This window comes from Cherax quadricarinatus, chromosome 48, assembly GCF_038502225.1.
Source record: "Cherax quadricarinatus isolate ZL_2023a chromosome 48, ASM3850222v1, whole genome shotgun sequence".
In the NCBI taxonomy this organism is placed as follows: domain Eukaryota; kingdom Metazoa; phylum Arthropoda; class Malacostraca; order Decapoda; family Parastacidae; genus Cherax; species Cherax quadricarinatus.
In genome coordinates this window covers 7,176,354-7,200,416 of record NC_091339.1, presented here as the reverse complement: position 1 = coordinate 7,200,416, position 24,063 = coordinate 7,176,354, and the positions used below count along the sequence as shown (strand labels likewise).

The following is a 24,063-nucleotide window of genomic DNA, read 5'->3' as shown; positions in this document are numbered from 1 at the left end:
GCTTATACACATGAGGCATAAGCATTATTGTTGCAAAAAGCAAATACATTTCTGCAACAGTCGTCTCTTTCCACCTGTGTAGTCTTGACTGTGGTGATAAGATCGTATTTGCCATGGTGTACTCAAAATACTTATTACTTTCCCTGACAATAGTTTCCATCAATGGCTGGTCAAAGAATAATTCAAAGAATTCCAGTTCATTGGCCGTGGTTCCAAGGGGACAAGTAGGTAGAATTCCACTTTGAGAGTTATCAAAGTGGTGAGCATTGGGAACAAAATTGGGATTTTGCTGCCAATCCCACATACGGTTTGCTGGTGGATACTGGACATCATAGGCTGGTTGTGCGGGTGGTTGTGGTTGTGGTGGGCTGGTGGCTGACGCTCCGCTTTTTCCTTGAACTGACGAGTCAGCAGGGTGGGTCCCAGCGTGGGCTGGTGAGTCACTCATGGCGGTGCCACTACCATCACCATCCACTGATGCCTGTGGTCTATCCATGCCAAGTGTAGCCACATCATCCTCACTATCACTACCTAAAACTGGTGTTGGGCCACGGGATGTACTCCGTCCCCTGGGCACAGCATAGGGTACACTACCCGAGCGCATGCGGTGGCGAACATACCGACGCTTCACTGGTGAATATGATTCCTCACTATCACTACTCGAATGATCGTCGAGCGTAATAAAATCACAATCCACGTCACTATCATCATCATTACTGAAGTCAGAGGCCTGGCCACGCGAAAATATTAGTTTTCTCTTGTTTTGAGGAACAACCGACCGTGAGTCACGAGTGCCCACACCAGAGGTAGAAGGTTGAGAATCGTCAGGGTTTTCTGCACTATTATCGATATCCTGGTCATTCTTTTCTGTCACTAACTGATCAAAGCCGTAGAATTCGTCTTCATTTCCACTTCAATCACTGTCAGAACTATCAGATAGGAAGAGGAGAGTCCCAGTTTTCCGGGGAGTGAGAGCTGACTTGTGACAAGGCATGGTGAACAAGGGTAACTGAGCCGGTGTTCCCACAATGCTATGCGGGCTCCTAGATTTTTTGTTTATGGCGCACACCCACCACGCAGACCCGTTCTCTCACATGTAGGCCTATGAGCGTTTTCACGCTAAATTTGATGGTGCTAGAATTTTGGCGTAGATCTACGGTTTGGACACAACGCGAAGCCGTAGATCTACGGGACGGACCCTGAAAGGGTTAAAGTTTCTGCATATTTTATATGTACAGTGGACCCTCGACCAACGATGGCATCGTATAACGTTAAATCTGACTAGCGATACATTTTAACGCAAAAATTTTGCCTCGACTAGCGCTAAAAAACTTGACCAACACAATTCGTTCCGTTCGAGACGCATCCACATGTGGCCAGTGTTTACAAGCCAGCCAGCCACCGCGGTCGCATCCAAACATACAATCGGAACATTTCATATTATCACAGCATTTTTAGTGATTGCACCTGCAAAATAAGTCACCATGGGCCCCAAGAAAGCTTCTAGTGCCATCCCTGTGATAAAAAGGGTGAGAATTAGTATGGAAATTAAGAAAATTTTGAAGAGTTTGGGGCTAACCCTGAGATGCCTATGCCAGTTGTGGAATCCATTGTGCCTACTTCAAAGATTAAGGAAATGTGTGCAAAGTGGGTTGAACTGCAAACCTTTATGGATGAAAATCACTCTAACACAGCTATTGCAAGCCGTGCTGGTGACTATTACAATGACAATGTTGTGGCCCATTTTAGACAAATCGTAAAGGAATGGGAGGTACAGAGCTCTATGGACAGATATGTTGTGCGACAGAGGTCCAGTGACTCTCAAGCTGGTCCTAGTGGCATTAAAAGAAGGGAAGTAACCCCGGAAAAGGACTTGACACCTCAAGTCCTAATGGAAGGAGATTCCCCTTCTAAACACTAACACCATCCAAAACTCTCCCCTCCTCCCATCCCATCAATCATCACCAGATCTTCAATAAAGGTAAGTGTCATGTAATTGTACATGTCTTCTTCAGTTTGTGTGTATTAAAATTAATATTTCATGTGGTAAAAATTTTTTTTTTTTTAATACTTTGGGGTGTCAGGAACGGATTAATTTGATTTCCATTATTTCTTATGGGGAAAATTAACTTGACTAACGATAATTTTGACTAACGATGAGCTCTCAGGAACGGATTAATATCGTTGGTTGAGGGTCCACTGTACTCTGATAATTATACTTATGTGTACCTGTACCTAAATATACTTACACACTGTGCTGGTGTGCAGGTACACATTAAAATCGCTAAGTCTCTCTCTACTCATGACGCCAATACTAGGTAATAATAATCACTCTTGGGCACACTAAATGTCTTATTTTACATCAATATAGGCATTTTCATTAATCCATCTATAATATTTTCCTCAAAATTATATATGAAACCCATTACATAGCATATAAACATGATACATAAACTCAGAATAAAAACTGATGTAAATATGAGATTTGTTTACAAAGCAGCTGTGTAGGTGGTGTCGGAAGAATTACGTTTTCTCTAGTCAAACACTGGGGGTAACTGTAGAAAAATATTCTTTTCGTATGCCTTTACTCTATGTATAGCAATTCACGGCCCTTGTGGGTTTAGTGCTTTTGATAATTAATAATAATAATAATTATTATCTATTATTATTATTATTAATAATTATTATTATTATTATTATTATTATTATTATTATTATTATTACCTTCATTCACTCTAAAAATGGTGTGTTGCTGTTTGTTTATTCTGAACTAACTTGTACAACTTGTACACAATGTAAGAGTATTTGTATTGTGAGGTAATTATTATTAAAATAAAAAAATATTGAGGTAAATGTTTTACAAACTCTTACAAATGGACGTGAATGAACTAAAAGTAAACACACATTAATACGCATTTATTTCGCCTGACCAAGTGATCGTTCACTACCTGTTCAGTTTGTGTTCTTACATTGTCTCAACTCTGTATCTCGTTCTCTCTCTCGTTTACTCTTTCGTTAACTAGTTGGCTCTCATTGACGATGACGTCTAAGGTTAGCTGTAATAAAAAGAGAAGTCGTAAGCCTCTTGCTTTAAGTGCCAAGTTAGAGGATGATGGTGTGCCATTCTGATTTTATTCAATAAACACCCTGCCACTCACCTCTCTCACATTAATATTAATATTTTAAGGTAAGTAATGAGTGTACTCTGTGTGTATCTTACCTTTTATTGTATTTTTAATGCCTATTTCTATTGCTAACTTAATATAAGTTAGTGTAAACTTGTTGTCTGGCATTTATTGCATATTTTATATGCTCTGATAATAATACTTGTGGAGGTGTGTGGTAGCCGGGTGGAGGGACAACATTATGTTTTCTCTGCTCAGCCATCGGAGAAAACGTGTATGAATCTGCATTTGGCCCAGCCACTCCCCCACTCTGCTTTTGTTTACAATTTTCGGCATGAATTATTCATTACTTCTGCCTTCGTTTATGATGTCATCTAAAGGTAGTTGTTAGAAATGATTAAATTCAGTGAACAAGGCATGTCGATGTTAATAATATGGCTCTGGGCCAGTGTAGGTAGCCGGTAGGTGTAGCCCAGGCTACACCTACCGGCTACCTACACTGACTTTATACAAATAAATACTACTCACCTCTCTTCCTATATTAAGACTACACATATTTTAAGGTAAATAATGAGTGTACTGTATGTGCATTTTACCTCTCTAGGATGTTTTAAATATCGTATATTAAGTATGAGACAGGGAGCCAGGGCTACCTACACCTGGGCTACCTGCACCTGACTTACTACAAATAAGTACTACTCACCTCTCTCTCCGTACATTAAGATTACAAATACTTTAAGATAAGTAATGAATTTACTGTGACTGTATTTTACTTTGTGTGTTTTTAATGCCTAGTTCTATTACTAACTTAATATAATTTAGTGTAAACTTGTTGTCATTTTTTTCCATTTATAAATGCATTTATATGCATTTATAAATGGAAAAAATGGAGTTCTGCCTTCCGGCGATGTCTGCTTTCCGGCGATGTCTGCTTTCCGGCGACAGCCTGGAACCTAACCCGCCGTATAAGTGGGGGCCCTACTGTACATGAAAAGTACTTGAGAGCCTTGTCCTAAATATGCATACTGTCATAATATACAGGAGTGAGAGATATGGGAGGACATATAAAATAAACCCAGTGAAAAGCAGGGGTGCCGTGGGCACAGAGAACATTGCATCACCCTCTGTGATCCCAGATTGTTTAACATATTACTAAGAGATATCAGAAACACTGCTGGGACAAGTGTAGAAGTTTTCAATAGGAAACTTTACGAGTATCTCCACCAAATGTCAAATCAGTCAGGCTGTGATAGATATGTGGACTTGCAGGCTGCCAACTGCAACAGCCTGGTTGACCAGGCAAGTGCCACAAGCCTGGCCTAAGGCTGGGCTCTGGGAGTAGAAAAACTCAAAACTTATCATAGGTATGTCACATGCATAGATAATTAGAAATAAACTTGTAGAGACCAGTCAGATGTGAGGTGTTGAAAATATGTTAAAATAGATTTTGACTGTTTGAATTTGGGCTGTTTGCTCTGCTTCTGCTTGCTTGACAATGCCACTGCTTAACACTTCACATTCTTAACACCTTCCTGGCCCTGAATGACCCCCTGAACACCCCTAATCCCTCAAAAGGCACACCTGGTTAATCTAAAGTGTGTCTGGCAGGTATATATATATGAGTAGGGGACCAAACTGTCTGGCATATATAAATATATACACATACAGTATAACCTCCATATCCAGTGATTCAGTATCTGCAGTTTCAGTTATCTATGGTTTGCTGTGTCCCAAAAATACCTCTTAATTTTGCGTAATAATGTCCCCAGAATGCAAAAGTAGAGAAGCTGGCAGTTCTTCAAAACCTAAGAGAAGCCCTGAGGTGCTTCCCATCAGTGAAGAAGTGATAATTCTCCACTTATTGTGCATAATTTATAAATTTAACTTCATAATAGGTATGTATAGGACTTGTATATAGGGTTTGCTACTATCCATGGTTTTGGTATCCATGGCAGGTACTTGGAACGTATCCCCTGCAGATACAAGGGTCCTACTGTATATGCATAGTTTTTCTACCTTAAAATTTGCTGCCTGCTCTCATTTTATTTCTTGGTTTGTCCATTTGTGTGTCCTACCACCTTGTCATTCCTGAAAAAAATCTAAGGCCACATGGGTCCATGCATTGCATTATGGGTAACAAGGACTCTGTAGAACACGTGAACATGGTGTGTAATATACCACTCTATATCTGTGTGAATAAGTAAGTTCTCTTTGAGGTTTGTGTACCTTTTTCTTTTTTTTAACACTGGCCATTTTCCACTAAGGCAGGGTGACCTGAAAAAGAAGAAACACTTTTACTGTCATTTGCACTAACACTGTCTTGCCAGAGGCATGCTGATATTACAGTTCAGATGCCCTTCGAAACTGCAAATATTCTCACCCCTCCTTCGGAGTACAGGCACTGTACTTTCCACCTCCAGGGCTCGAGTCCGGCTAACTGGTTTTCCTGTATTCCTTCATAAATGCTACCTTGATCACATTCCATCAGTGTGTCAAGTCATAAAAACCATTTGCCTCCACTCATTAAAATCTAACACACTAAAATACGCTTGCTGGATGTCCATGCCCCTTGCATACAAAAACCTCCTTTACCCCCTCCCAGTCACTCCTAAGGCAACCACTATCCCACCTCCCCTCCATTACAGATTGATACACCGTCAGATCATCTTATTTTGCTCCATCCTCTCTAAATATCCAAGCCATCTCAACCCCTCTTCAGCTCTCTGGATAATACTTTTAATAATCCTGCACCTCTTCCTAATCTCCAAAATATGAATTCTCTACATAATATTCACACAACACATTGCCCTCTGACAATCTCTACTGCCTCCAGCCTTCTTGTTGCAACATTTACAACCCATGCTTCACACCCATATAAAAGTGTTGGTACCAGTGCACTCTCATACATTCTCCTTTTTGACTCCATGGATAACATTCTTTGTCCCCACAGATGCCTAATGCACCACCTATCTTTTTTCCCCTTCTCAATTCTGTAGTTTACCTCGTCTTTCATAGACCCATCCTCCAACATATCCACTCCCAAATATCTGAACACATTCACTTCCTCCAAACTCCCTCCTACCAATCTAATATCCAATGTTTCATTACCTAAATTTTTTGTTACCCTCATCACCTTACTTTTTCATATGTTCACCTTTAATTTCCTTCTTTTGCATAACCACCAAATGTGTCCACTAACCTTTTGCAGCTTCTCTTCAGAATGTTTCAAAAGCAGTGTCATTAGTAAAAAACAACTATGACAACTCCCACTTTTTAGTAGACTATACATTTTAATTCCACACCTCTCAACAACACACTATCATTCCCATCTTTACAACTCCATCAATAAATATGTTAAACAACCTTAGTGACATCATGCATCCAAGTTTAAGGCCTACTGGAAAATAATCTCTCTCCTACAAGCCCTAACATTAGCTTTGCTATCGTCATAAAAGCTCTTAAACTGCTTTCGGTAACCTACCACCTTTTCCATACACTTGCAACATTAGCCACATTGCTTCCCTACCTGCTCTTTAATATTTTTTTTTCTTTTAACAAGTCGGCCGTCTCCCACCAAGGCAGGGTGACCCAAAAAGAAAGTACTTTCATCATTATTCAACATTTTCACCTCACTCACACATAATCACTGTTTTTGCAGAGGGGCTCAGAATACAACAGTTTAGAAGCATATGCATATAAGGATACACAACATATCCCCTCAAACTGCCAATATCCCAAACCCCTCCTTTAATGTGCAGGCATTGTACTTCCCATTTCCAGGACTCAAGTCTGGCTATATAAAAATAACTAGTTTCCCTGAATCCCTTCACTAAATATTACCCTGCTCACACTCCAACAGCTCATCAGGTCCCAAATACCATTCGTCTCCATTCACTCCTATCTAACACGCTCGCGCACGCTTGCTGGACGTCCAAGCCCCTCGCCTACAAAACCTCCTTTACCCCCTCCCTCCAACCTTTTCGAGGACAACCCCTACACCGCCTTCCTTCCCCTACAGGTTTATACGTTCTCCATGTCATTCTACTTTGATCCATTCTCTCTAAATGACCAAACCTCCTCAACAACCCCTCTTCAGCCCTCTGACTAATACTTTTGTTAACTCCACACCTTCTAATTTCCACACTCCGAATTTTCTGCATAATATTTACACCACACATTGCCCTTAGACAAGACATCTCCACTGCCTCCAACCGTCTCCTCGCTGCAGCATTTACAACCCAAGCTTCACACCCATATAAGAGTGTTGGTACCACTATACTTTCATACATTCCCTTCTTTGTCTCCATAGGTAATGTTTTTTGTCTCCACATATACCTCAATGCACCACTCACCTTTTTTTCCTTCATCAGTTCTATGATTAACCTCATCCTTCATAAACCATCTGCTGACATGTCAACTCCCAAATATCTGAAAACATTCACTTCTTCCATATTCCTCCTCTCCAGTTTGATATCCAATTTCTCTTTATCTAAATCATTTGATACCCTCATCACCTTAATCTTTTCTATGTTCACTTTCAACTTTCTACCTTTACACGCTCTCCCAAACTCGTCCACTAACCTTTGCAATTTTTCTTTAGACTCTCCCATAAGCACGGTATCATCAGCAAAAAGTAACTGTGTCCACTCCCATTTTGTATTTGATTCCCCATAATTTAATTCCACCCCTCTCCCGAACACCCTAGCATTTACTACTTTTACAACCCCATCTATAAATATATTAAACAACCATGATGACATTACACATCCCTGTCTAAAACCTACCTTTACCGGGAAGTGGTCTCCCTCTCTTCTACACACCCTAACCTGAGCATTGCTATGCTTATAAAAACTCTTTACAGCATTTAGTAACTTACCACCTATTCTATATACTTCCAGCATCTGCCACATTGCTCCCCAATCCACTCTATCATATGCCTTTTCTAAATCCATAAATGCAATGAAAACTTCCCTACCTTTATCTAAATACTGTTCACATATATGCTTCAATGTAAACACTTGATCCACACATCCTCTACCCACTCTAAAACCTCCTTGCTCATTCGCAATCCTACATTCTGTCTTACCTCTAATTCTTTCAATTCTTTCAATAATAACCCTACCATACACTTTTCCTGGTATACTCAGTAAACTAATTCCTCTATATTTTTACAATCTCTTTTGTCCCCCTTCCCTTTATATAAAGGAACTACACATGCTCTCTGCCAATCCGTAGGTACCTTCCCCTCTTTCTGTGAACCAGCAATTAATTGGTATTATGGTAGCGGGGTTCAATGATACGTCTTCGGAGACTTCTTACTTTATTGTTAAGTCGTGGTGGGTACAAAGGCTTGTGTGTTGTGCCCAATGGCCCGGGAGGGCCATTCCACGAGAGAGAGCTACTAGGCCTTGTGTCTTCCTGCTAGGCCGCTGTGTGAGTGAGAGAGTGTGGGACCAGCTTCCCACAGACCTGGACAGGCCCAGAAATATGAAATATGAACTGAGCTGGCAGACAGCATAGGCTGTCTGTGCAGACAGTACAGGCTGTCTACATACACTCGGCCACCTACCTCGCGTCGTCCTGACGCGACAATACTGGTGGTAAAAAAAAACTCGGTCTCTCTCTCTCGTAGGAACAGGGCACAGAACACAAAATAAAAAAACGTATATATACATATGGACATGGAAAAAAAAAAACTTCCTACAGGGAGGGAAGAACAAAAACATGTGGAGTGTGCTAAACATCGTGGTCATAGGCAGTGAGCGTCGAAGGGCATCACTGCACACCTTCCTGCGTCTGGACAGATACTGCAACACAGGAGATATCGCTGTGGCTGAGCTGTGACGTAACAGGGTACGGTCTTCTCTGGAATGGTGAAGCAGTCATCGTAGGAGTCGCTGCAGGTTTTCACTCAACCTGGGGCACGACATGCTGGTGCCCTCGAGTGAGGCGTTGTCAAAACTCAGCAACTGGGCAGGACTTCTGGCAAGCGACTCAGGAGGACACTTCTTGACTGGTACTGTCGCTGGGCTGTCACTGCCAGCGAGCGTGGAGCGAGTTGTGGAGCAAGTCGTGGCAGAGACGACTGGGCGAAACATCTGGGAGTCGTAACATCATACACCAAACTGCAGTGAGTGAGCTAGCAGTCAAAGTTACATCTTTGTGCAGGAGCTCACTGAAGCTTCTGACACGAGGCTGACACAGCCTGCCGACAGGGCTAACTGCGGCTTGACGAGTGTCATTCTCTCGGCAGTTGGAGTTACAGCAGAGGTTAGTCTAAGCGTCCCCAAACTTGTTTCTCTACATATAACTGCATTCTGAAGGTCTGGAGGTGAAGTGAAACAAATCTCGATGGGAATCATAGCAGGTACGATTCTGCAGAACATCACGAGCGACGAGCATAAGAGCTTTCTGTACAAGAGGGCTCGGGCTCAGAGCTGACAGATAACAGCTGTCAAACGCACTGGTCACACCGGGTGACTTAGCACAGTGGTGCTACTCAAGTCTGGCTCAGACCTCACTGGACACATGGAAACTTTACACACCCGTGGTACATGCGGTACAACATGGCTTAAACTAGCAAATGATGCTTTTCTGTGCACAAAACTGACACTAAGCCATACACTAACATGTGAGAACACTGACTGAGAGGAATTATCACACGACATATATCTTCTCTCAATCTTCTCAACAATACTGAAATAATTACTAGAACACTCGATGTGACATGTGTGATGTCAGGCGTGATGTCGCGAGGTGATGTCAGCAGCACTGTGACATCAGCAGACATCTCGAGATGACGTCAGGCAGACATCGTGACGTCATGAAGTCGGGCAGCATCGTCGGTGATGTCAATGTGATGCGGGCAGCAGACCACAGCATGTGGCCTGGGACATCTGGCTTGGTAACCCACGTGGCTTGTAGATCCACGTGATATAGCCCACACCCCACGTGGCGCCGAGATCTATGTGGTGTCATGATCTACGTGGCTTGCTGATCCACGTGGCTTGCTGATCCACGTGGCATGTTGATACACGCGGCTTGCTGATCTACATGGCTTCGAGTGGCCTCGGGCAATGAAGTCACATGAAAAACAGCAGAAAACACAGCAGAGGGAGTGATGGCGTGGTGGTGTATGGTAGTGTGGTGGCAAGGAGCATGGGTGAGTGTACGGCAAGGGAGGATCTGGCCACTTCCTCTCCCTCATACAAACACGTGGAGAAACTCACACTGGACGCAGAAATCACCACAAAACTCACCTCTGGCTGGCTGAAACAGCTGTGCTGAGCTGAACAACAACAGCAACATACAAGTGACGCTGAACACGTGACTTGAGAAACAGCGTGGGACGCTGTAGCGTGGGGTCACTGGGACGCCACTTAAAATTCTCGAAGAAATTCGGTAAATTTCGGCTGGATCCTGCTTGTACCTGTGTCTGGATGCTGAAACGTGCAGATTCGACATCAGGATAACTCGTTGAGAGACGGATGCTTCTTGCATGGGGTGATGAAGTGAAGATGACTTCATACCTTCCTTCCTCTCTCCGGGCAGATACAACTGCTGTGACCACCGCTTCCCACCATTTATAACAAATTATTTGGTGAACTGAAAGCGGGTGATTAATGATAAACTTCTTCGGAGGCTTCTTTCTTTATTTGCAATGTAGTGGTGGGTACACAGGCTTGTGTGTTGTGCCCATGGCCCGGGAGGGCCATCCCACGAGAGAGAGCTACTAGGCCTTGTGTCTTCCTGCTAGGCCGCTGTGTGAGTGAGAGAGTGTGGGACCAGCTTCCCACAGACCTGGACAGGCCCAGAGGGCAGCACTTTAGTGGTGTGAAATATGAACTAAGCTGGCAGACAGCATAGGCTGTCTGTGCAGACAGTACAGGCTGTCTACATTTCATACATTTATTAAACAAAAATACCAGCCACTCTAACACTACATCTCCCCCTGCTTTTAACATTTCTGTTATGATCCTGTCAGTTCCAGCTGCTTTACCCCCTTTCATTCTACGTAATACCTCGTGCACCTCCCCCAGACTCGCATCCTGCTCTTCTTGACTCCTAAAAGATGGTATACTTCTGGCCAGTGCATGAAATTACCACCTCCCTTTCTTTTTTGACATTTAAAAGTTCCTCAAAATATTCCTGCCATCTACCCAATGCTTCCATATTCACATATACTAACTTCCCTACTCTGTTTTTAACTGACAGATCCATTCGTTCCCTAGGCTTTCTTAACTTTTTTTTATCTCACTCCAAAAATTTTTCTTATTTTCATTAAAATTTCTTGACAGTGCCTCTCCCACTCTACCATGTACTCTCCTTTTTGCACTCTCTTCACCTTTCTTTTACTCTCCATATACTCTGCTCTTCTTATAACACTTCTGCTTTGTAAAAACCTCTCATAAGCTACCTTTTTCTCTTTTATCACACCCTTTGCTTCATCATTCCACCAATCACTCCTCTTTCCTCCTGCACCCACCCTCCTTTAACCACAAACTTCTGCCCCACATTCCAATAATGCATTTTTAAAACTATTCCAACCCTCTTCAACCCCCCCACTACTCATACTTGCACTAGCCCACCTTTCTGCTAATAGTTGCTTATATCTCACCCGAACTTCCTCCTCCCTTAGTTTTTCTTATTCTTTTTAGTAATCGTTACAGGAAAAGGGGTTACTAGCCCATTGTTCCCAGCATTTTAGTTGACTTTTACAACATGCATGGCTTTCGGAGGAAAGATTCTTATACCCCTTCCCCATGGATATAAAAGGAAAAGTAATAAGAACAAGAACTATTAAGATAAAATCAAAGAAAACTCAGATGAGTGTGTATAAATAAACGTGTACATGTATGTGTAGTGTGACCTAAATGTAAGTAGAAGTACCAAGATGTACCTGTAATCTTGCATATTTATGAGACAGGCAAAACACTAACAATCCTACCATCATGTAAAACAATTATAGGCTTTTGTTTTACACTCACTTGGTAGGACAGTAGTACCTCCCTGGGTGGTTGCTGTCTACCAACCTACTACTATTTCATATGCCCTTTCTAAATCCATAAATGCAATAGAAACTTCCATACCTTTATCTAAATATTGTTCACTTGCATGCTTTGACATCAACACTTGATCTACACATCCCCTAACCTTTCTAAAGTGTCCTTGTTCATCCGTGAACCTGCTGTCCCTGTATGTAGCATACAAATATTTTTTACACTGGTCTTGAGGGCACACAAGTATTATGGTCACAAGTGTATATAGTACATACATTGTGTAGTTTTAACCTAAGATAACCCAAAAGTCATATTTCATATTATAAGGTTTGTACATAGTGTTACAGGACAAAAGCAGTCAAAAGAGATAAGTTAATTATGTATTTGTATTATTTGTATTACTCTGCTGGGCTATGCATCTCCTCCATATTTCAAGTACTAAAATAGCTTGAAACATATGTAATATCATGAGAAACTACTGTACATGTGTTATAGTGAAAAAAATTATTATGATTATTTTTTATTAACACACTGGCCGATTCCCACCAAGGCAGGGTGGCCCGAAAAAGAAAAACTTTCACCATCATTCACTCCATCACTGTCTTGCCAGAAGGGTGCTTTACACTACAGTTTTTAAACTGCAACATTAACACCCCTCCTTCAGAGTGCAGGCACTGTACTTCCCATCTCCAGGACTCAAGTCCGGCCTGCCGGTTTCCCTGAATCCCTTCATAAATGTTACTTTGCTCACACTCCAACAGCACGTCAAGTATTAAAAACCATTTGTCTCCATTCACTCCTATCAAACATGCTCACGCATGCCTGCTGGAAGTCCAAGCCCCTCGCACACAAAACCTCCTTTACCCCCTCCCTCCAACCTTTCCTAGGCCGACCCCCTACCCCGCCTTCCTTCCACTACAGACTGATACACTCTTGAGGTCACTCTGTTTTGCTCCATTCTCTCTACATGTCCGAACCACCTCGACAACCCTTCCTCAGCCCTCTGGACAACAGTTTTGGTAATCCCGCACCTCCTCCTAACTTCAAAACTACAAATTCTCTGCATTATATTCACACCACACATTGCCCTCAGACATGACATCTCCACTGCCTCCAGCCTTCTCCTCGCTGCAACATTCATCACCCATGCTTCACACCCATATAAGAGCGTTGGTAAAATTATACTCTCATACTCTTTTTGCCTCCAAGGACAAAGTTCTTTGTCTCCACAGACTCCTAAGTGCACCGCTCACCCTTTTCCCCTCATCAATTCTATGATTCACCTCATCTTTCATAGACCCATCCGCTGACACGTCCACTCCCAAAGATCTGAATACATTCATCTCCTCCATACTCTCTCCCTCCAATCTGATATCCAATCTTTCATCACCTAATCTTTTTGTTATCCTCATAACCTTACTCTTTCCTGTATTCACTTTTAATTTTCTTCTTTTGCATACCCTACCAAATTCATCCACCAACCTCTGCAACTTATCTTCAGAATCTCCCAAGAGTACAGTGTCATCAGCAAAGAGCAACTGTGACAACTCCCACTTTGTGTGATTCTTTATCTTTTAACTCCATGCCTCTTGCCAAGACCCTCGCATTTACTTCTCTTACAACCCCATCTATAAATATATTAAACAACCACGGTGACATCACACATCCTTGTCTAAGGCCTGCTTTTACTGGGAAATAATCTCTCTCTTTCCTACATACTCTAACTTGAGCCTCACTATCCTCGTAAAAACTCTTCACTGCTTTCAGTCACCTACCTCCTACACCATACACTTGCAACATCTGCCACATTGCCCCCCTATCCACCCTGTCATACGCCTTTTCCAAATCCATAAATGCCACGAAAACCTCTTTAGCCTTATCTAAATACTGTTCACTTATATGTTTCACTGTAAACACCTGGTCCACACACCCCCTACCTTTCCTAAAGCCTCCTTGTTCATCTGCTATCCTATTCTCCGTCTTACTCTTAATTCTTTCAATAATAACTCTACCATACACTTTACCAGGTATACTCAACAGACTTATCCCCCTATAATTTTTGCACTCTCTTTTGTCCCCTTTGCCTTTATACAAAGGAACTATGCATGCTCTCTGCCAATCCCTAGGTACCTTACCCTCTTCCATACATTTATTAAATAATTGCACCAACCACTCTAAAACTATATCCCCCACCTGCTTTTAACATTTCTATCTTTATCCCATCAATCCCGGCTGCCTTACCCCCTTTCATTTTACCTACTGCCTCATGAACTTCCCCCACACTCGCAACTGGCTCTTCCTCACTCCTACAAGATGTTATTTCTCCTTGCCCTATACACGAAATCACAGCTTCCCTATCTTCATCAACACTTAACAATTCCTCAAAATATTCCCTCCATCTTCCCAATACCTCTAACTCTCCATTTAATAACTCTCCTCTCCTATTTTTAACTGACAAATCCATTTGTTCTCTAGTCTTCCTTAACTTGTTAATCTCACTCCAAAACTTTTTCTTATTTTCAACAAAATTTGTTGATAACATCTCACCCACTCTCTCATTTGCTCTCTCTTTACATAGTTTCACCACTCTCTTAACCTCTCTCTTTTTCTCCATATACTCTTCCCTCCTTGCATCACTTCTACTTTGTAAAAACTTCTCATATGCTAACTTTTTCTCCCTTACTACTCTTTACATCATCATTCCACCAATCGCTCCTCTTCCCTCCCGCACCCACTTTCCTGTAACCACAAACTTCTGCTGAACACACTAACACTACATTTTTAAACCTACCCCATACCTCTTCGACCCCATTGCCTATGCTCTCATTAGCCCATCTATCCTCCAATAGCTGTTTATATCTTACCCTAACTGCCTCCTCTTTTAGTTTATAAACCTTCACCTCTTTCTTCCCTGATGCTTCTATTCTCCTTGTATCCCATCTACCTTTTACTCTCAGTGTAGCTACAAGTAAAAAGTGATCTGATGTATCTGTGGCCCCTCTATAAACATGTACATCCTGAAGTCTACTCAACAGTCTTTTATCTACCAATACATAATCCAACGAACTACTGTCATTTTGCCCTACATCATACCTTGTATACTTATTTATCCTCTTTTTCTTAAAATATGTATTACCTATAACTAAACTCCTTTCTATACAAAGTTCAATCAAAGGGCTCCCATTGTCATTTACACCTGGCACCCCCAAACTTACCTACCACACCCTCATTAAAAGTTTCTCCTACTTTAGCATTCAGGTCCCCTACCACAATTGCTCTCTCACTTGGTTCAAAGGCTCCTATACATTCACTTAACATCTCCCAAAATCTCTCTCTCTCCTCTACATTCCTCTCTTCTCCAGGTGCATACATGCTTATTATGATCCACTTTTCGCATCCAACCTTTACTTTAATCCACATAATTCTTGAATTTACACATTCATATTCTCTTTTCTCCTTCCATAACTGATCATTCAACATTACTGCTACCCCTTCCTTAGCTCTAACTCTCTGATACTCCAGATTTAATTCCATTTATTTCCCCTCTCCGAAACTCCCCTACCCCCTTCAGCTTTGTTTCGCTTAGGGCCAGGACATCCAACTTCTTTTCATTCATAACATCAGCAATCATCTGTTTCTTGTCATCTGCACTACATCCACGCACATTCAAGCATCCCAGTTTTATAAAGTTTTTCTTCTTCTCTTTTTTAGTAAATGTCTACAGGAGAAGGGGTTACTAGCCCATCGCTCCCGGCATTTTAGTCGCCTCATATGACACGCATGGCTTACGGAGGAAAGATTCTTTTCCACTTCCCCATGGACAATAGAAGAAATGAAGAAGAACAAGAGCTATTTAGAAAAAGGAGAAAAACCTAGATGTATGTATACATATATATATATGCATGTGCATGTCTGTGAAGTGTGACCAAAGTGTAAGTAGGAGTAGCAAGATATCCCTGTTATCTAGTGTGTTTATGAGACAGAAAAAGAAACCAGCAATCCTTCCATCATGCAAAACAGTTACAGGTTTCTGTTTCACAGTCATCTGGCAGGACGGTAGTACTTCCCTGGGTGGTTGCTGTCTACCAACCTACTACCTAAAGCAATCATAATTTGGCATCAGTACACTCCAAATATGTACCTCTGTGCACTTGTCACTGTTGCCCACTGCTCCTGAATTTTTGTAACGTTCCTAGGAGTCTGTGGAGACAAAGAACTTTGTCCTTGGAGGCAAAGAGGGGAATGTATGAAAGTATAGTTTTACCAACGCTCTTATATGGGTGTGAAGCATGGGTGATGAATGTTGCAGCGAGGAGAAGGCTGGAGGCAGTGGAGATGTCATGTCTGAGGGCAATGTGTGGTGTGAATATAATGCAGAGAATTCGTAGTTTGGAAGTTAGGAGGAGGTGCAGGATTACCAAAACTGTTGTCCAGAGGGCTGAGGAAGGGTTGTTGAGGTGGTTTGGACATGTAGAGAGAATGGAGCAAAACAGAGTGACTTCAAGAGTGTATCAGTCTGTAGTGGAAGGAAGGCAGGGTAGGGGTCGGCCTAGGAAAGGTTGGAGGGAGGGGGTAAAGGAGGTTTTGCGTGCGAGGGGCTTGGACTTCCAGCAGGCATGCGTGAGGGTGCTGTTGGAGTGTGAGCAAAGTAACATTTATGAAGGGGTTCAGGGAAACCGGCAGGCTGGACTTGAGTCCTGGAGATGGGAAGTACAGTGCCTGCACTCTGAAGGAGGGGTGTTAATATTGCAGTTTAAAAACTGTAGTGTAAAGCACCCTTCTGGCAAGACAGTGATGGAGTGAATGATGGTGAAAGTTTTTCTTTTTCGGGCCACCCTGCCTTGGTGGGAATCGGCCAGTGTGATAATAATAATCCTATTGATTTAACAGATTTTAGTCCTTAAACTGTCCAAACAGATCTACATTCACATGCGTAGTGCTCCAAAAGTAGATCTATGTTTTTTTACATATTTTCAAATACAGTGGACCCCCGGTTAACGATATTTTTTCATTCCAGAAGTATGTTCAGGTGCCGGTACTGACCGAATTTGTTCCCATAAGGAAAATTGTGAAGTAGATTAGTCCATTTCAGACCCCCAAACATACATGTACAAACGCACTTACATAAATACACTTACATAATTGGTCGCATTGGGAGGTGATCGTGAAGCGGGGGTCCACTGTATAACAAAAAAAAAAATGTAGATCAAAATTTTTTACAAATTTTCAAATGTAAAAAAAAAAAGTCTACGTTTTTTTACATACTTTCAAATGTCGAAAAAACATAGATCTAAGTTTGGACAGTTTAAGGGTTAATGAGACTTGCTCACATTTGGATGAAATATCAACATATGATTTCTTAATATTTGAAGACTTTTCAGTATAATGTGAAGTACTGTATCTGACATTAAGTATGGATGACCTGTGTACTATAACATTTATTTTATTACATTTTTATTAAAGTTTGTCACATTCTTTTCTGCAGTTAGTCTTGGTTTTTATGAAGATGTGTACATCCGCCGGGACTCCATGATGACAAATTCTCACTATGATGAGACTGATCGTACGTGGGTCTGGGACTACCAGACTGACGATGAGACTCATCATCTCTTCATGGATGTTGGTAAGTCTTGTAATACCTTAAGTTTAATGTTGCTGACAACTTTTATTATAATTATTACATGATTCTGTAAGTTGATAAATGTTAAATTTGTTTGCATTAAGTATTAAAGGATAATGGCTACTAAGGGAAATTCAGAATTAAGTCATTACATGATTTGCAAATTTAAAAAGATAAGGTAATTTATCTTCTTACTTTTTTATGCTTTTTGTTGCAGAATTTACAAAACTTGGTTGATATTTAAGAAAGGGTTTTCCCCATATTTTCTTTGCAAAGATAATTTTACTTGGGTAGTCTATAGAAATGGTGCCTCATAAAGTAAATTCTAATAAACATTTAATTCCAAAGCAAATGTTTCTTATTTGGTAACTTGGACATCTTTTAGTCAAAATTGAGAAGACCAGCAGGATGTCATTACCTGCAACAGTCACAGGCTTGTTTATCAGTGATTACCAAAGAATTGGGCCATCATTCAGTGTTGGCACTGTTGTTGTGTTCTCTAATAAGAAGGCAGGTCCCTCTGGAATCCAACCCTTCTCACTCATAACTAGTAGATATGTGATGAAGAATGGAAGATGCCCTCTGTGCCAAGATACCATTGTGCTACAGTGTCTGACAGTATTGTATTTGACTTAAGAAGCTTACTGTGTAGGTGAAACGTTTCATCAATAAAGATACCCAACTGCTTCACCTGTCTTAATCTTCAACATGTCGGTATTATATACCATTTTCAGCAGTTGGTAAGCCTTGATTGCAGTTAGTAAGAACTTGACTATGCACTTCTAGTTAGCGCTTTTTTCTATCTTTTGATATGCCTTAGTGTTCACAAATATAGGTAAGAGATTTGAACAACTACTTTGTCATAGTGGTTTTCCCTGAAACCTTAAACTTAACGCAACATATTAGTATGTAAGAGATCAGGCTGTTCAATGTTTTAGTACTCATAATTTGACTTCACATTGGCCAAGTACTGCCATTTAAGGTAAGCTCATTCCTGGAAATTTTTTTAGAACTAGATGGGTCCATGCAGTGCATCATGTGTACATTGCCCCAGAAGCACATGTAAACAGTGCAGCCAGGACCTGTTGTGCCACCACCAGGTTTCCCTTTAGCAAATATGGTGTGAAACCAGCAGGAAGATACCTTATTTGTTCCTGATTTATTACAGTTTTATGATACTAACAGTGGAGTTAAGTCAACAAGTATACTATGTGGCTTTAATCTAGGATACCCCAAGAAAGCTAAACACTTTAACTTATTGTCACTGTTTCATGGAGTATTGCACTTTGCAGCAACTGTAATATCATGAAATTTCTTTGTACGAAGTATAAGACGACAAAGGCAATAAAGAACGTTATCCCTATCAATTTATATTGAACATTCAGGGAGGGGCTATGATGTACAATGGCTCTCTTCATGTTTCAAGTACTAAAACATCTTGAAACACATCTAATATAAAAGGCTAGTGTATGTAATGTTAAACATTGAAAAAATGGAAAACAATCATAATTCGGCATCAGTAAAATGTAAAGAGCACTGAAGTATTTACTTAGCTGTTGCCAGTGAGGAATAATTTTTCACACATTTCATCTTGCCATAAAATGGTAATTTATTATCCAGTTTTGTTTATGTTTTACTCTACATGCAAAAATAAATTCTTTAAACTGCATCAAAATTTTGCAACACACAAAATTATATTTTTGGTAATGATACAATTTAAGGGTTAATGTATGTAAACAGGTGTTTAGATAGATTTTGGCTTTTTCATTGTGCTCATCATCAAATAAGTAGTTAATTGTGAATTAAAGTACAGTGGAACCTAGGTTGTCAACTGCATTACTTGTCAAACAAATCGGTTTTAGAACGAGGAATTTGAGGAAAAAATTATCCTGGTTTTCTTACATTCTCTTGGTTGTCGACAACAACGCGAGTGGCTTGGGTCACGTGTTCACTAACTCACATGCTGTAAACATCTCTTCAGGTTTTGTTGTGCATCTTGTGAACTTTTTTTGTTATTTTGTAGTTTTTTTGTGAGATAAGCCATCATGGGTCCAAAGAAGGACCATTTCAATATCCCCACCTACTTGAGGCTTTTCGACAAAGCCTGGGGAAATGTATCTTCTAGGATCACGCAGTCAGTATGGAAGAAATTGTGGCCTGATTTTGTGGCAGCCAGGGATTTTGAAGGCTTTGAAGATGAGCCTGAGCCAGTAGAGGATATTGTGTCCCTGGGGAATACCTTGGGCCTAGAGGTGACTGAAGATAATGTGGAGGAGCACAGAACTGAACTCACCACAGAAGAACTTGTAGACCTTCAGAAGCAGCAGCAACAGAGTGCAGCAGAGGAGCTATCATCAGAGGAAGAGGAGGGAAGGGATGATGTGCCCATTGCACTTGTCAAGGAAATATGTGCTAAATAGCATGAAGTGCAAGAGTTTGTTGAAAAATACCATCCAGACAGAGCAGTGACCATCTGTCTCTCTAACATGTACAATGACAGTGTAATGTCTCAATTTAGAGAAGTGTTAAAAATGGAGCCCAAAACAAACCTCACTGGACAGGTTTTTATTGAGACAAAAAACCAGTGAGCCAGAACAAGATGTTAGTGGTGAAAAGAGACAAAGAAGAGAAACAACACAAGAAGCACATATTAATAGAAGGTGACTCTCCTTCAAAGCAGTAACATATCGACTTTTCTCCTCCACCTCCTACTTCCAGTATACCATTAGCTCTCCTCTGACAGGTAAGTGGCAGTTAAAATTCACAAGTCTTTTAGTATTCATTTTTACAGTTTTATGTAGTAGTACATTTTTAATAAATTATGTTGTCATTTGTTGTCATGTATATTATTCTTTATGGGAAAAATTGCTTTGGTTGTCTTCCATTTTGGTTGTTAAATCAACATCTGGAACGAATTTAGTTCAACAACCGAGGTTCCACTGTACAAGGCCAAGATGATGTACGGGAGCAGTGAATGTTAGTGTTGTATATGATACATAATTACTGGTGTAACTAATGTTCTCATATTTTGTACTTGGTATGATAAATTTCTTGTCAGGATATTTAGATTAGATGTAATCGAGGTAAAATTCTGATTTGGATCCAATACACACTTTTATGTTTGAAATTTAAGTACTGTTTGTAGCTGACTAAAGATTATTTAATAATACTATTACACAAGTTAACAAATTGTTTTCCAGGTGAGAGAATCCGCTTCAAAGTTGTTGCTGAACAGTTCACAGACACGACGCCTGCTGGACCCAGCCTTGTAGAGGGAAACATTACAGTAGCTGATAGAAAAGAAGGAAAAGTCCCATATGTTGTTTATGTAAGTGCTTCTGATAGTTTGGTGTATTATCTTGTCCATGCTTTTTTTGAAAGATAGCTAAAAAGTGAATAATAGTTAACCTATTGTCTTTGGTCACCATGCCTTGGTGGGAAATGATGTACATTAAAAAATAAGATAGTAATTGAAAATAGGGTCTTCCATAAAGTTGTAAAAAATGCATTTTGGACATGATCATCCATGGAAGTGACAGCAAAGTAGCGACAGCTTTACCATACAGTGATGGTTGTCTTGTGTGTTCCTGCTTAGCCCTGGCCTTGTCTTCTAGAAGTTGATATGGTGGCCATATTTACCTCCAGACATTCTGATCTATACACCTACCATCCGACTTACGACCTGCTCGACTTACGACCACTCGACTTACGACCGTGTTTTTTATGCCAAATTTCTGGGAAATAAACAACTTTTTGTGTTGTACACAGTGTTTATCCTAAACCTTACAGTATAAAATACTGTACTAGCAACATAAAAAGTAAAGTAAAACATGAAATACCAAAATAAAACAATAAAATATCAACAAAACATTTTTGTAATGACTATTCAGTAGTAAAGTTCGACTTATGACCATTTCGACTTACGACCGGTTTCACGGAACCAAACTCGATCGTAAGTCGGATGGTAGAAGTACATGCATGTCTAACGTGTTCCACTCCTTATACCTCATTGAACCTTTTCCTGATGATATTTCCTCATTTTCTTGAGGTGAGAGTAAGACACATGTGCAACATCTGGGTATCTTTATTGTAGACGTTTCGCCATCCAGTGGCTTTATCAATACAAATTCCAGGACATAACTTGAAGACAGTAGAACTATGTACAGAAGATGAGGTAATCAGTCCCTCAACCTAGGAGTAGGTGCGAACAGCACCATAGTCGTGGAGATTCTGAAAGAATCTCCACGACTATGGTGCTCTTCGCACCTACTCCTAGGTTGAGGGACTGATTACCTCATCTTCTGTACATAGTTCTACTGTCTTCAAGTTATGTCCTGGAATTTGTATTGATAAAGCCACTGGATGGCGAAACGTCTACAATAAAGATACCCAGATGTTGCACATGTGTCTTACTCTCATCTTGTCGGTATTATATACCATTCGTACATTCCTCATTTTCTTATTTCATAATGCTGATCAGCTTAATAACATAGCCAGCTTCCCAAAGAATTGAATGCATACAATCCACCCTTATCAGCTATGAGTTTTTTGTCATTGTTTTGGCTCTCTACCATTAGAATTTCAAAGTCGTGTTTTTTATTTTTATTTCCTTTGCATGAACTGGTATTTCTTTAACAAAACTGCTAGACCACCACCCTTCTTTTATGGTGCTTCTTCACCACAGTGAGTACTGTTATTATTTGTTTGAGTTACTCCTCCCTCTAGAATTCAGTTTCTGTGTTCTCTTGAATGTCTTTAGTGTTTATTTCCTTCTTAACTAAAACTGTCTTTGCATGCCATGACAACCAAACATAGACTGAGAGCATTGGTTTGGCTGGGCATTCTGAACTTGGGGAATTTTGAATTAATGTTATTTTGCTTCTTTTGGGCCCATGAACTCAAATATTTTTTTTTTCAACAAACCGGCTGTATCCCACCAAGGCAGGGTGGCCCAAAAAGAAAAACAAAAGTTTCTCTTTTTAAATTTAGTAATTTATACAGGAGAAGGGGTTACTAGCCCCTTGCTCCTGGCATTTTAGTCGCCTCTTACAACACGCATAGCTTATGGAGGAAGAATTCTGTCCCACTTCCCCATGGAGATAAGAGGAAATAAACAAGAACTAGTAAGAAAATAGAAGAAAACCCAGAGGGGTGTGTGTATATATATCTTTCTTTCTTTCAACACACCGGCCGTATCCCACCGAGGCGGGGTGGCCCAAAAGGAAAAACGGAAGTTTCTCCTTTTCTTTCTTTCTTTCAACACACCGGCCGTATCCCACTGAGGCGGGGTGGCCCAAAAGGAAAAACGAAAGTTTCTCCTTTTACATTTAGTAATATGTACAGGAGAAGTAGTTACTAGCCCCTTGCTCCCGGCATTTTAGTCGCCTCTTACAACACGCATGGCTTACGGAGGAAGAATTCTGTTCCACTTCCCCATGGAAATAAGAGGAAATAAACAAAGGACAAGAACTAGTAAGAAAACCCAGAGGGGTGTGTATATATATGCTTGTACATGTATGTGTAGTGTGACCTAAGTGTAAGTAGAAGTAGCAAGACGTACCTGAAATCTTGCATGTTTATGAGACAGAAAAACGGACACCAGCAATCCTACCATCATGTAAAACAATTACAGGTTTCCGTTTTACACTCACTTGGCAGGACGGTAGTACCTCCCTGGGCGGTTGCTGTCTACCAACCTACTACCTAGGTGTATATATATATATTTTTTTTTTTTTTCAACAAGTTGGTCATCTCCCACCGAGGCAGGGTGACCCAAAAAAGAAAGAAAATCCCCAAAAAGAAAATACTTTCATCATTATTCAACACTTTCACCACACTCACACATTATCACTGTTTTTGCAGAGGTGCTCAGAATACAACAGTTTAGAAGCATATACATATAAAGATACACAACATATCCCTCCAAACTGCCAATATCCCAAACCCCTCCTTTAAAGTGCAGGCATTGTACTTCCCATTTCCAGGACTCAAGTCCGACTATATGAAAATAACCGGTTTCCCTGAATCCCTTCACTAAATATTACCCTGCTCACACTCCAACAGATCGTCAGGTCCCAAGTACCATTCGTCTCCATTCACTCCTATCTAACACGTTCACGCACACTTGCTGGAAGTCCAAGCCCCTCGCCCACAAAACCTCCTTTACCCCCTCTCTCCAACCCTTTCGAGGACGACCCCTACCCCGCCTTCCTTCCCCTATAGATTTATATGCTGTGTGACGAGAGTTTACCACTTGACAGTAGTGTGTGAATTAAGGTGGCAAAATGAAAATTCGAGAATTTACAGAGTTAATGGATAT

General features: G+C 40.7%; 1 protein-coding gene across 11 annotated transcripts in view; it reads left to right on the top strand.

Annotated features, from left to right (window-relative positions):
- Polr3H (RNA polymerase III subunit H) overlaps positions 1–24,063 on the top strand; it is a 797,681-nt gene that overhangs the window by 707,494 nt on the left and 66,124 nt on the right. For all 11 annotated transcript variants that reach the window (XR_011393263.1, XR_011393262.1, XR_011393261.1 and 8 more), the window contains 2 exons: positions 17,610–17,747; positions 20,945–21,072. Coding sequence is in view for 8 of the 11 variants with exons in the window: in XM_070094857.1 (XP_069950958.1) it covers positions 17,610–17,747; positions 20,945–21,072 (266 nt within the window). In the remaining 3 variants the exon portion in view is untranslated. The remainder of the gene's footprint in view (positions 1–17,609; positions 17,748–20,944; positions 21,073–24,063) is intronic.